The 12,888-nt window shown below is 46.5% G+C and overlaps 1 protein-coding gene across 2 annotated transcripts in view; it reads right to left on the bottom strand.

The window, feature by feature from the left end:
- Window positions 1–336: 336 nt before the first annotated feature.
- The window catches only part of LOC142311000 (WASH complex subunit 2-like), a 236,907-nt gene continuing 224,355 nt past the window's right edge, over window positions 337–12,888 (bottom strand). For both annotated transcript variants that reach the window (XM_075348954.1, XM_075348955.1), the window contains 3 exons: window positions 7,453–8,055; window positions 5,160–5,340; window positions 337–1,453 (listed from right to left, as the gene is read on the bottom strand). In XM_075348954.1, the coding sequence (XP_075205069.1) occupies window positions 1,314–1,453; window positions 5,160–5,340; window positions 7,453–8,055 (924 nt within the window). In that variant the 3' untranslated portion in view covers window positions 337–1,313. The remainder of the gene's footprint in view (window positions 1,454–5,159; window positions 5,341–7,452; window positions 8,056–12,888) is intronic.

Raw genomic sequence — 12,888 nt, 5'->3', positions numbered from 1 at the left:
ATCTAATGTGAATGGGGGTCCAGACATTTCCCCACTGATGCCAGTTGTTGGTAAGAAAAAGGTTGGGCATATTGGATTTTAACATGCCCGTTCTTTTGCTCTCATGAGACTATAATTTTATCCCACTCCCCTATAAGGCTGAGACAAACGCTTATGTATATAGCAAAGGTAAAAGTGTCTAATGGTGTAAACTAGTGTTCAGCCCCCAGTTATCTAATATCTGTGGACCCCATTATATCAGATAAACTTTCATAACAGTAAAACAGTATAGATAATGACACAAACAATGGCGGATTTTTCTTGTAATTGGATTACAAAATAATTGTGAGCCACGGGTATAGAATTAGGATTTATTAGTTAGACATCTGGATAGAAGTATACTTTTCAGACAGAGTTTACAGTATTTTATAAATGTACGGTATTATGGATACAACCTGGAGCCGAACAGAACGTCAACACTGTATGTAATCCTTCACAATGCGGATTTGGTAAGAATAAATAGAACAATATGGCTGGAAATTGTATTGGGTCAAAGAGTGTGGAGAAGATATTCCCCAACTGCTGAAGATCTGGAAGACCGGAGACTGTGCGTAGCTTCTCCTGCTGGGATAATGGTCTGATATTCACAATGTCCACTTTCCAACTCCATCCACATTGCGTGTAAATAATAGATGACCATATCTGTTTGCTTTGTCCGGTGGCCAGGTCAGTATTCCAAGGCCAGTGCACGAGAGCCATCAACCATCTCACACTGGCCGACAACCGTGGCTTCTCGTTTGATTAGCTGGCCTGGGGAAATGGCACCTTTGCGGTGTAACAAACACTTGACGTCAGGCCAGGTAATAAAAAAAAGTAACAGAGTGGATGCCGTCAGGTAGGAAGCGGTTCACAGGGCTTGGAATATTGACATGGCTCCTGCACTGGTGTCCTGTAAATCCATTCATTTATCTGTAGTAAATAACCATATTTTTTAGCTTTTGTGCAGTTTACAAAAAAGGTATCTGGAGGTTAGAACTGCATCAGAAATACATAAACTGTACCCAGCTCCAATGCCAGAAAAAACACACACTGAAGAGCAGGTGAGTAATGGAATGTGTCCTGCAATGGCCAATCCTCCCGCCATCAGATGATCCCGCCGTCCGCGTAAGAACATTTGGCACAGACATTTAAGTGCTTAGAATAAGTAAAACCATTCTGTCTTTAGCCTACAATGTAAGTAAAATATCAGACTATTGATAATATGCTGCCTGGAGTATGAAGCGATGGCGAGAAATTGTGCAATATTCTATTCTCTGAAGGCCGGCCGTTCACTCTTATTTACCGAGAGCGTTTAAGGGATCATCAAACGCAGTGGAAACCTTGCTGTCCGGCTTTGCTTCTGATCCTGGCTGAGCCGTCTTAGATTTTGACTTGGTTTTCTTTACATTAGTTACGGATGCTGAAAATATATCATCTGCAGGGGGAAACAAAAAAAATTCACTTGGCAACAAAATACATTACTGAGAAGCAAAGACTCTGGGAATGTGCAAGGGGTGCGTGAGCAGTTTTTTTTTTTTTTTAACATCTGCGAACACACCAATGCCTTCAATAAAATGGCGCCGGAGATCGTGGTACGCGCATCAGTGGACTCCAATGCCATTTTAATGAAAACAGAATTACTGTGACAATATGGTGGCGCGATATTTAAATAAAGAAATGGGGGCAAGCCACAAAGACTGCCCATGTTGCACCCGTCAAAGTGCAATGCTTTTCTGCAACTTTAATTAAAGATATTTCATCAGCCAAGCATCCAATCTTTGTATAACAGGTATGCCTGGATTCAGCATCTTAGTGCCAGTATGGCACTGCCTGCACCTCATATAGCAAAATCCAGCTGGTTGGTCCTCTTTAAATGGGGTTTTCCCATCAGCAAAGTTAATTTTAAAGTTGTTATTCAATAGATCTTAAAATAATAACTTCCACAATTGGATGTGTTTGAATAAAGGCCCCTTTACACACTGAGACTTTCTAGCGATCCCACCAGCGATCCCAACCTGGCCGGGATCGCTACAAAGTCTCTGGTGAGCTGTCAAACAGGCAAACCTGGCCAACGACGCAACAGCGATCCGGACCTGCAGAACAACCTAGCTAGTCATTGGGGACGTTGTAAAGCAGCTTCTTGAAAGGGAAGTCGCTAACGAAGTCGCTGTAAAGGCCCCTTTACACACTGAGACTTTCTAGCGATCCCACCAGGGATCCCAACCTGGCCGGGATCGCTACAAAGTCTCTGGTGAGCTGTCAAACAGGCAAACCTGGCCAACGACGCAACAGCGATCCGGACCTGCATAACAACCTAGCTAGTCATTGGGGACGTTGTAAAGCAGCTTCTTGAAAGGGAAGTCGCTAACGAAGTCGCTGTAAAGGCCCCTTTACACACTGAGACTTTCTAGCGATCATGCTGCACAGAGGGAAACAAAGGACCAAAGAATGGTCCTGAATGATTTGTAGGGATCAGCAACTTCACAGCAGGGGCCAGGTCGCTGATGTGTTTCACACACTGCAATGTCGCTGGGGAGGTCGCTATTGCGTCACAAAACCGGTGACGTTACAGCGATGTCGTTTGCGATGTGGCAGTGTGTAAAGCCACCTTAAAACTGTCCATGTGCTGAGATAACTTATAAATGCTTGTAAAAAAACAAACAAAAAAAAACAAAACAAAGATTTCCAGTCTTTTTTTATATTGCAACATTATTTCCCGTGTTTTTCCTTGGCATTTTCCAAAAACTATAAAAAATGCCTATAAGTGCACCTCCAGAAACATTGTCCTGTTTTTCATTACTTTTCCATACAAATTAGCCATCACCGGGTCAGATGTGGCCAGTTTTTTGCCATTTTTATTCCTGCTTCTCCCCTTATTTCATTTTGTATAAAATCCTCCATATGGTTCCTGATATTTAGGCCTTTATATTCAGTGCTAATTCTACTTATCTTTACAAAGGGTGTGACTCAGATTCCCACGGGGTGAATCTTTGGGTTGCTCTGTATTACTGCCCTGTGACCCACACTCCCTTTGTTAAAAAAAAAAAAAAAAAAAAACAACCCAAAAATCAGCAGTGCAGTGTATAAAAAGTCCAATATCTCTGGAACTCTGTGGTGGATTTTTGTTTTTTAATTGAGGAGTGCTGAGGGAAACAGTGGAAATAAAATAAGAACAAAAACTGGGCATTCCTGATATGATGACAGGTCCTCTTTAACCCCTTCACGACCGGCCGATTTTTCGCTTTCCGTTTTTTTTTTTCGTCATTCTTTTTCCGAGAGACGTAATTTTTATTTTTCAGTCAATATGGTCATGTGAGGGCTCATTTTTTGTGGAACGAGCTGTACTTTTAAATGAAACCATCAGTTTTACCATATAGTGTACTGGAAAACGGCAAAAAAATTCCAAATGCAGAAAAGTTGCAAAAAAAGTGCGATAGCACAATGGTTTTTGAGATATTTTATTCACTGTGTTCACTATATGGTAAAACTGATGTGTGCGTGTGATGCCTCAGGTAAGTGCGAGTTCGTAGACAACAAACATGTATAGGTTTACCTTTACATAAAGGGGCTAAAAAAAAAAAAAAAAAAATCGGAAGTTTGTCCGAAAAAAGTGGTGCACGTTTTACGCCATATTCCGTGACCCGTAGCGTTCTCATTTTTCGGGATCTATGGCTCAGTGACGGCTTATTTTTTGCGTCTCGAGCTGACGTTTTTAACGCTACCATTTTTGCGCAGATGCTACGTTTTGATCGCCTCTTATTGCATTTTGCGTTAAAGTTGTGGCGACAAAAAAACGTTGTTTTGGCGTTTGGAATTTTTTTGCCGCTACACCGTATACTGATCAGATTAATTGATTTTATATTTTGATAGATCGGGCGTTTCTGAACGCGGCGATACCAAATGTGTGTATATTTTTTTAACCCTTTAATTTTCAATGGGGCGAATGGGGGGTGATTTGAACTTTTAGGTTTTTTTGTTAATTTTTTAAAACTTTTTTTTTACTTTTTTTTTATTTTACTAGTCCCCCTAGGGGGCTATTGCGATCAGCAATCCGATCGCTCTGCAGTATCTGCTGATCACAGCTACAAGGCTGTAAACAGCAGATACGCTCTCTTTCTCTTTTGCTGTGCTGCTGGCACAGCGAAAGTGAAAGCAAGTGAGGTGTAGTACAGGAGTCATCACCCTGTGCTACCATGACAACTATCGGAAGTCACGTGATCGCGTCACGTGACTTCCGGTATCGGGCGGTAAGTAAAAGTTTACCGCGATCGCGCTTATAATGGCGCTGTCACATATTGACAGTGCCATATAAGGGGTTAAACGGCACGAGCAGATAACGATTCTGCTCGTGCCTAGCAGGCACACATCTCAGCTGTGAAAATCAGCTGAGATGTGTGCCGATCGCAGCATGATGCTGCCGGCAGACCGCGGGCAGTAACGTTATGACCGCTAGGACGTAATTTTACTGCCCGCGGTCGTTAAGGGGTTAAGGAGGTGATTCACTACTCTGCAATAGTGGCCACATCTCTGTAAAACGGATAGGGAAGGCTTTTTCTAAATACCTTGATCAGCCAATTCTGTCTCTGAGTGGCGCTATTGTGGTCCGGTCATCGCAATGAAGTGACCCCCCAGGCTCCATGACCTCTGGGACCCGGTGATGTCACGTCAACTTCCTGTTGACCTGATATCACGGAGGCCGGCCCCAGTCTCGTCACAGCCCAGCATCGCTCCTGCTTGCAGCACTCTGCAGTGAAGGAGAGAGCATGCGACATGCTGCGCTGTGACGATTGGTGAAACTCACCAGGCACTTACGGAGACCAGGACCGGCCTCAGTGATGTCAAGTCAACTGGAAGTTGACGTGACATCAACGGATCTCAGAGGTCACGGAGCCCAGGGGGGTTAGTTCATGGGGATGAGCGGACTGCAATAGCGCCAATCACAGGCAGAATTTGCTGAACAAGGTATTTGAAAAAAAGTCTTCCCTATCACTTTTACAGGGATGTGGCCACTAATGGTGAGTAGTGAACCACCCCTTTAAGTCAAATACTTACCGGAATAATAGGAGCAAAGACCCTGCCAGTATGCATCCAAGTAGACATTTGCTATTTAGTGAGATTACAGTGATTGCACACACACATACCCATGTCATCGTCAAATATGGATTTAGGCTCAGTCTTCTTTTTGGATTTCTTCTCTTTAGGTTTGTGTGTGAAATCTGCAAAAATATCAGCGTTATCATCAAACAGATTGGCTTCTGATGGTGCTTTTTTCTCCTTTGGTTTCTTTACTGGTTTAATAGCTTCTGCTGCAAATATATCATCCTTAAAAACAAAAGATGCAAATAAGCTATTATTGTTATTGTCATTGATCATTTTTTTTATTTTTTTGATACATTAATGCAAAAAGTATTTGCTTAGAACTCAGGAAATAAATTGTCTAATATAAGTTGCTAAATTCAAAGTTGTGACAACATTGCATCTTTACCCACTTTGAACAATCCCCTTTACATTAGAAAGTTCTCCTAGCAATAAGCTAATCATAGGTTTTCCTGATAAGGCTCCCACTGATCCACTGAACTCTGTTCACTCCCTCCCCCCCAAAATAAAAACAAATCAAGCATTCCTTCTACCTACAGCGCCACCACAGGATAAATCAAGAAGTACAACGCTCACATTAAATTCAATGGGCCGTGCATAAAATGCATACACATTATTTCAGTCTTATAGCAGTCACCGTATGGCTTTTTACCAATACGGCATCACCAATTATGCTTTTTTTTCAATTTCTACTGTTTATTAATAATCAATGACGTTAGATGATGATTGTTTTTCAATTTACAAAAAAGTGTACCCCCCATTTAAAAAAAAAAAAAAAAACAAAAATCAAAAAAAAAAAAGAAGAAAAAAAAATCACAGGAAGGGACTTGAAAAAGTCATCATTTGATTACTCATATAATACATTGCAATACTTCTATATTACAGTGTATTATTACCAGTCCTTACATGACAGATCTAAGACTGGTGAAGGTGACAGGTAAAGTTCACTTCCTCTATCCAACTGCTTAAGGCCCCGTCACACTAAGCAACATCGCTGCTAACGAACAACTTTTGTGACGTTGCTAGCGATGTTGCTGTGTGTGACATCCAGCAACAACCTGGCCCCTGCTGTGAGGTCGCTGGTTGTTGCTGAATGTCCTGGGCCATTTTTTAGTTGTTGCTGTCCCGCTGTGAAGCACAGATCGCTGTGTGTGACAGCGAGACAGCAACAACTAAATGTGCAGTGAGCAGGAGCCGGCTTCTGCAGAGGCTGGTAACCAATGTAAACATCGGGTAACCAAGAAGCCCTGTCCTTGGTTACCCGATATTTACCTTCGATACCAGCCTCCGCCGCTCTCACTGCCTGTGCTGCCGACTCCTGCTCTGTGCACATGTAGCTAGCTGCAGGACACATCGGGTTAATTAACCTGATGTGTGCTGTAAGGAGAGCAGGGAGCCAGCGCTAAGCACTGTGCGCTGCTCGCTGCTCTGTGCACATGTAGCTGCAGCACACATCGGGTAATTAACCCCATGTGTGCTGTAAGTAGGAGAGCAGGGAGCCAGCGCTCAGTGTGCGCTGCTCCCTGCTCTGTGCACATTTAGCTGCAGCATACATCGGGTAATTAACCCGATGTGTGCTGTACTAGGAGAGCAGGGAGCCAGCGCTCAGTGTGCGCTGCTCCCTGCTCTCTGCACGTGTAGCTCCGTGCGGTGGTAACCAAGGTAAATATCGGGTTGGTTACCGATATTTACCTTAGTTACCAAGCGCAGCATCTTCCACGCGGCGCTGGGGGCTGGTCACTGGTTGCTGGTGAGCTCACCAGCAACTCGTGTAGCCACGCTCCAGCGATCCCTGCCAGGTCAGGTTGCTGGTGGGATCGCTGGAGCGTCGCAGTGTGACAGCTCACCAGCAACCTCCTAGCAACTTACCAGCGATCCCTATCGTTGTTGGGATCGCTGGTAAGTTGCTTAGTGTGACGGTACCTTTAGATGCTGCAGTCCGTGTTGACCTTGGTATCTAAGGGGTTAACCAGATAGTTATCTCTGATCCAAGCTGTTAAAGTGGGGTGTCAATTGTTTAAAGAAGCAGGTTTCAAACTGTGATGGCACAGCCAAGTCTCCAGTAAGTACCGTAATGCAGTGATGGCATGATTAGTGTAGGAGTTAAAAGAGTTAACACAAAATCCTTCAGATGACTCCTTTAAAAGGAAGTGAATCCTCAATAGTAAAAACTCATTTAACCGGTGGATGCATAAACGCTAACAAAAACAAAAGCTTACAATTAATTAAGAATAATATCCTCTCCGTTATCCAGAAAAGCAAGAAATGATAAAGCATTTTAGTAATTCCAAACTAGTAAAAGAAAAAGTTATAGACGTGATCAGAAACATTACTTACCTCAAACATGTCGCTGGTTGTGGACTTATCTGCTGGAACAACCGGCTGATCAACAACTTTATTCTGAGATGTCTGAAACCCAAAAAGATCATCACCCGGTTCCTTGTCCATTGGAGAACTGGGCTGAGGTGTCTTCTTGGGTTTGTCTTTTACAGACGTGAATAAGTCATCATCACTGCCATCACCATCGAATAAAATTCCTGAAGATTTCTTGCCCTGCTCCAGGAAAGATTTTTTAGAAAATGTACTCCCTGGAGACTCGTCTTTCGATTGTTGAGATGCAACTGATTTAGGTAGCGGGTTATCTGCAAAAAGGTCAGACCCAAATAAATCATTTACATCTGGAGTCAGAGGATTTACAGCGGATTTTGGATGTGTTCTGGTCTGTATATCGTTTTCTGAAAAGGACAACTTCATAGTAGAAATCTCATCTCGATCCATTCCCCAGTTTGATTCCGATACTGACGTTTCAGGCTTTGCAGCTGGTGTAGGAGTAGGCGATACCGGTGAGGACAGATCCTCATTCTGCCCAGATTCTTGGGGTGCAGGTTTTCTGCTCGTTCGTGTAGGAGGTCGTCTTTTACTACCAATTTTTGCACGACTCTGACAAATACAAAATCACAAAGTACAGAATACTTAATAAATCTGTAAAAAAATATAATATAAGAAAATAAATCTGGCATCATAAAGTCCAGAGTTTTAGGAGTGTGGTGGTATTTTTTTTTATTTTTTAGAAAGTTATATCTGTTCCTGGAAAGAAGGGAATTTTGTTACTTACCGTAAATTCCTTTTCTTCTAGCTCTTATTGGGAGACCCAGACGATTGGGGTATAGCTACTGCCCTCCGGAGGCCACACAAAGCACTACACTAAAAAGTGCAAGGCCCCTCCCCTTCTGGCTATACCCCCCCGTGGTATCACGGGTTCTCCAGTTTTAGTGCCAAAGCAAGAAGGAGGAAGCCAATAACTGGTTTAAACAAATTAATTCCGAATAACGTCGGAGAACTGAAAAACCGTTCAACATGAACAACATGTGTACCCGCAAACAACAAAAAAATCCCGAAGGACAACAGGGCGGGTGCTGGGTCTCCCAATAAGAGCTAGAAGAAAAGGAATTTACGGTAAGTAACAAAATTCCCTTCTTCTTCAGCGCTCTATTGGGAGACCCAGACGATTGGGACGTCCAAAAGCTGTCCCTGGGTGGGTAAAGAGATACCTCATGTTAGAGCTGCAAAACAGCCCTCCCCTACGGGGATGTCACTGCCGCCTGCAGGACTCTTCTACCTAAGCTGGCATCCGCCGAAGCATAGGTATGCACCTGATAATGTTTGGTGAAAGTGTGCAGACTCGACCAGGTAGCTGCCTGGCACACCTGTTGAGCCGAAGCCTGGTGTCGCAAAGCCCAGGACGCACCCACAGCTCTGGTTGAGTGGGCTTTCAGCCCTGAAGGAACCGGAAGCCCAGCAGAACGGTAGGCTTCCAGAATTGGTTCTTTGATCCATCGAGCCAGGGTGGCTTTAGAAGCCTGCGACCCCTTGCGCTGGCCAGCGACAAGGACAAAAAGTGCATCTGAACGGCGGATAGGCGCCGTGCGAGAAATATAGATTCTGAGTGCTCTCACCAGATCTAGCAAACGTAAGTCTTTCTCATACCGGTGAACCGGCTGAGGACAAAAGGAAGGCAAGGATATATCCTGATTAAGATGAAACGAGGATACGACCTTAGGGAGAAACTCCGGAATGGGGCGCAGCACTACCTTGTCCTGGTGGAACACCAGGAAGGGAGCCTTGGATGACAGAGCTGCCAGCTCAGACACTCGCCTAAGCGATGTGATCGCAACAAGAAACGCCACTTTCTGTGACAGGCGAGAAAAGGAAACGTCCTTTAGAGGCTCGAAGGGCGGCTTTTGCAGAGCAACTAGTACTCTGTTCAGATCCCATGGATCTAACGGCCGCTTGTACGGGGGCACAATATGACAGACCCCCTGTAGGAACGTGCGCACCTTAGGAAGACGTGCTAGACGCTTCTGAAAAAACACAGATAGTGCCGAGACTTGCCCTTTAAGGGAGCTGAGCGACAAGCCCTTTTCCAACCCCGATTGCAGGAAGGAAAGAAAGGTGGGCAATGCAAATGGCCAAGGGGATACTCTCTGTGCAGAGCACCAGGATAAGAAAATCTTCCACGTTCTGTGGTAGATCTTAGCAGACGTTGATTTCCTAGCTTGTCTCATTGTGGCTACGACTCCTTGAGATAATCCTGCGGACGCTAGGATCCAGGACTCAATGGCCACACAGTCAGGTTCAGGGCCGCAGAATTCTGATGGAAAAACGGCCCTTGGGACAGTAAGTCTGGTCGGTCTGGCAGTGACCACGGTCGACCGACCGTGAGATGCCACAGATCCGGATACCACGATCTCCTCGGCCAGTCTGGGGCGACGAGTATGACGCGGCTGCAATCGGATCTGATCTTGCGTAACACTCTGGGCAAGAGTGCCAGAGGTGGGAAGACGTATGGGAGCCGGAACTGCGACCAATCTTGAACTAATGCGTCTGCCGCCAGAGCTCTTTGATCGCGCGACCTCGCCATGAATGCCGGGACCTTGTTGTTGTGCCGGGACGCCATTAGGTCGACGTCCGGCACTCCCCATCGGCGACAGATTTCCTGAAACACGTCCGGGTGAAGGGACCACTCCCCTGCGTCCATGCCCTGGCGACTGAGGAAGTCTGCTTCCCAATTTTCTACGCCTGGGATGTGAACCGCGGATATGGTGGATGCTGTGTCCTCCACCCACATTAGAATGCGCCGGACTTCTTGGAATGCTTGCCGACTGCGCGTCCCTCCTTGGTGGTTGATGTATGCCACCGCTGTGGAGTTGTCCGACTGGATTCGGATCTGCTTTCCTTCCAGCCACTGTTGGAAGGCCAGTAGGGCAAGATACACTGCCCTGATTTCCAGAACATTGATCTGAAGGGTGGACTCCTGCGGAGTCCACGTCCCCTGGGCCCTGTGGTGGAGAAACACTGCTCCCCACCCTGACAGACTCGCATCTGTCGTGACCACTGCCCAGGATGGGGGCAGGAAGGATCTTCCCTGAGACAATGAGGTGGGAAGGAGCCACCATTGTAGAGAGTCCTTGGCCGTCTGGGAAAGAGAGACTTTCCTGTCCAGGGACGTTGACTTCCCGTCCCATTGGCGGAGAATGTCCCATTGAAGTGGGTGCAGATGAAACTGCGCAAAGGGAACTGCTTCCATGGCTGCCACCATCTTCCCGAGGAAGTGCATGAGGCGCCGTAAGGGGTGCGACTGGCCTTGAAGGAGGGATTGCACCCCTGTCTGTAGGGACCGCTGCTTGTTCAGCGGAAGCTTCACTCTCGCTGCTCGAGTATGAAACTCCATGCCAAGATACGTTAGCGACTGTGACGGTGACAGATTCGACTTTGGAAAGTTGATGATCCATCCGAACGTCTGTAGAGTCTCCAGCGTAGCATGTAGACTGAGTTGGCATGCCTCTTGAGAGGGTGCCTTGACAAGTAGATCGTCTAGGTAAGGGATCACCGAGTGTCCCTGAGAGTGCAAGACTGCTACCACCGCCGCCATGACCTTGGTGAAGACCCGGGGGGCTGTCGCCAGACCGAATGGCAGAGCTACGAACTGAAGATGGTCGTTTCCTATCACAAAACGTAGAAAACGTTGATGTTCTGTAGCAATTGGCACGTGGAGATAAGCATCTTTGATGTCTATTGAGGCAAGGAAGTCTCCTTGAGACATTGAGGCAACGACAGAGCGGAGGGTTTCCATCCGGAACCGTCTGGCGTGCACATGTTTGTTGAGCAGCTTTAGATCCAGAACAGGACGGAACGAGCCGTCCTTTTTTGGAACCACAAAGAGATTGGAGTAAAACCCTCGCCCTTGTTCCTGAGGCGGTACAGGAACCACTACTCCTTCCGCTCTTAGGGAGTCCACCGCCTGCAGCAGGGCATCTGCTCGGTCTGGATGTGGGGAGGTTCTGAAGAACCGAGCTGGAGGACGAGAACTGAACTCGATTCTGTACCCGCGAGACAAAATGTTTGTCACCCACCGGTCTTTGACCTGTGACATCCAAATGTCGGAAAAGCGGGAGAGCCTGCCCCCGACCGGAGATGCGGAGGGGGGGGGCTGGAAGTCATGAGGTAGCCGCTTTGGAAGCGGTTCCTCCATTTGCTTTCTTGGGGCGTGCGTGAGCCCGCCAGGAATCTGAGACTCTTTGCGTCCTCTGAGTCCCTTTGGACGAGGAGAATTGTGTCTTGCCCGAACCTCGAAAGGACTGAAACCTCTGCTGCCATTTTTTCTGCTGAGGTTTGCTTGATCTGGGCTGGGGTAAGGAAGAGTCTTTACCCTTGGACTGTTTAATGATGTCAGCCAATGGCTCGCCAAACAGTCTATCTCTAGATAAAGGCAAGCTGGTTAAACATTTTTTGGAACCAGCATCTGCTTTCCAGTCCTTTAACCACAAGGCTCTGCGCAAAACTACCGAATTGGCGGACGCCATTGAGGTGCGGCTGGTAGATTCTAGGACCGCATTGATAGCGTAAGACGCAAACGCAGACATCTGCGAGGTAAGGGACGCCACTTGCGGCACCGCTGGATGTATGACAGCATCCACTTTTGCTAAACCAGCTGAAATAGCTTGGAGTGCCCATACGGCTGCGAATGCTGGAGCAAACGACGCGCCGATAGCTTCATAGACAGATTTTAACCAAAGGTCCATCTGTCTGTCATTGGCATCCTTAAGTGAAGCGCCATCCTCCACTGCAACTATGGATCTAGCTGCAAGTTTGGAAATCGGGGGGTCTACTTTTGGACACTGGGTCCAGCGCTTGACCACATCAGGGGGGAAAGGAAAACGTGTATCCTTAGAACGTTTAGAGAAACGCCTTTCTGGATGAGCGTCGTGTTTCTGGATTGACTCTCTGAAGTCAGAGTGATCCAAGAAAGCACTCAATTTACGCTTGGGATAGAGGAAACGAAACTTCTCCTGCTCTGCAGCTGCCTCCTCTGCAGAAGGAGCTGGGGGAGAAATATCCAACAGTCTATTGATGGCTGAGATAAGCTCGTTTACCATGGCGTCCCCATCCGGGGTATCCAGATTGAGAGGGGTTCCAGGATAAGACTCCTGATCACTCTCTTCAGACGCATCACAGGGCGACTGATTGCGCTGAGACCCTGAGCAGTGTGATGACGTTGAGGGTCTTTCCCAGCGAGCTCGCTTAGGGTGGCTGGGGCTATCATCTGAGTCATAATACTCAGCCTGGGAAGCCGGGGACCCCCTTGCAGTCTGGATTAATTCCAACTGAGGGGGATTAGCGGACAGAGACCTCGCCGTGTCCATAGACTGAGCCCCAGTCATGGATTGCAAAGTTTCAAGGATTTTTGCCATAGTCACAGACATTCCATCAGCA

This window comes from Anomaloglossus baeobatrachus, chromosome 5 (assembly GCF_048569485.1).
Source record: "Anomaloglossus baeobatrachus isolate aAnoBae1 chromosome 5, aAnoBae1.hap1, whole genome shotgun sequence".
Classification (NCBI taxonomy): domain Eukaryota; kingdom Metazoa; phylum Chordata; class Amphibia; order Anura; family Aromobatidae; genus Anomaloglossus; species Anomaloglossus baeobatrachus.
This window is presented reverse-complemented; position numbering and strand designations above follow the sequence as displayed.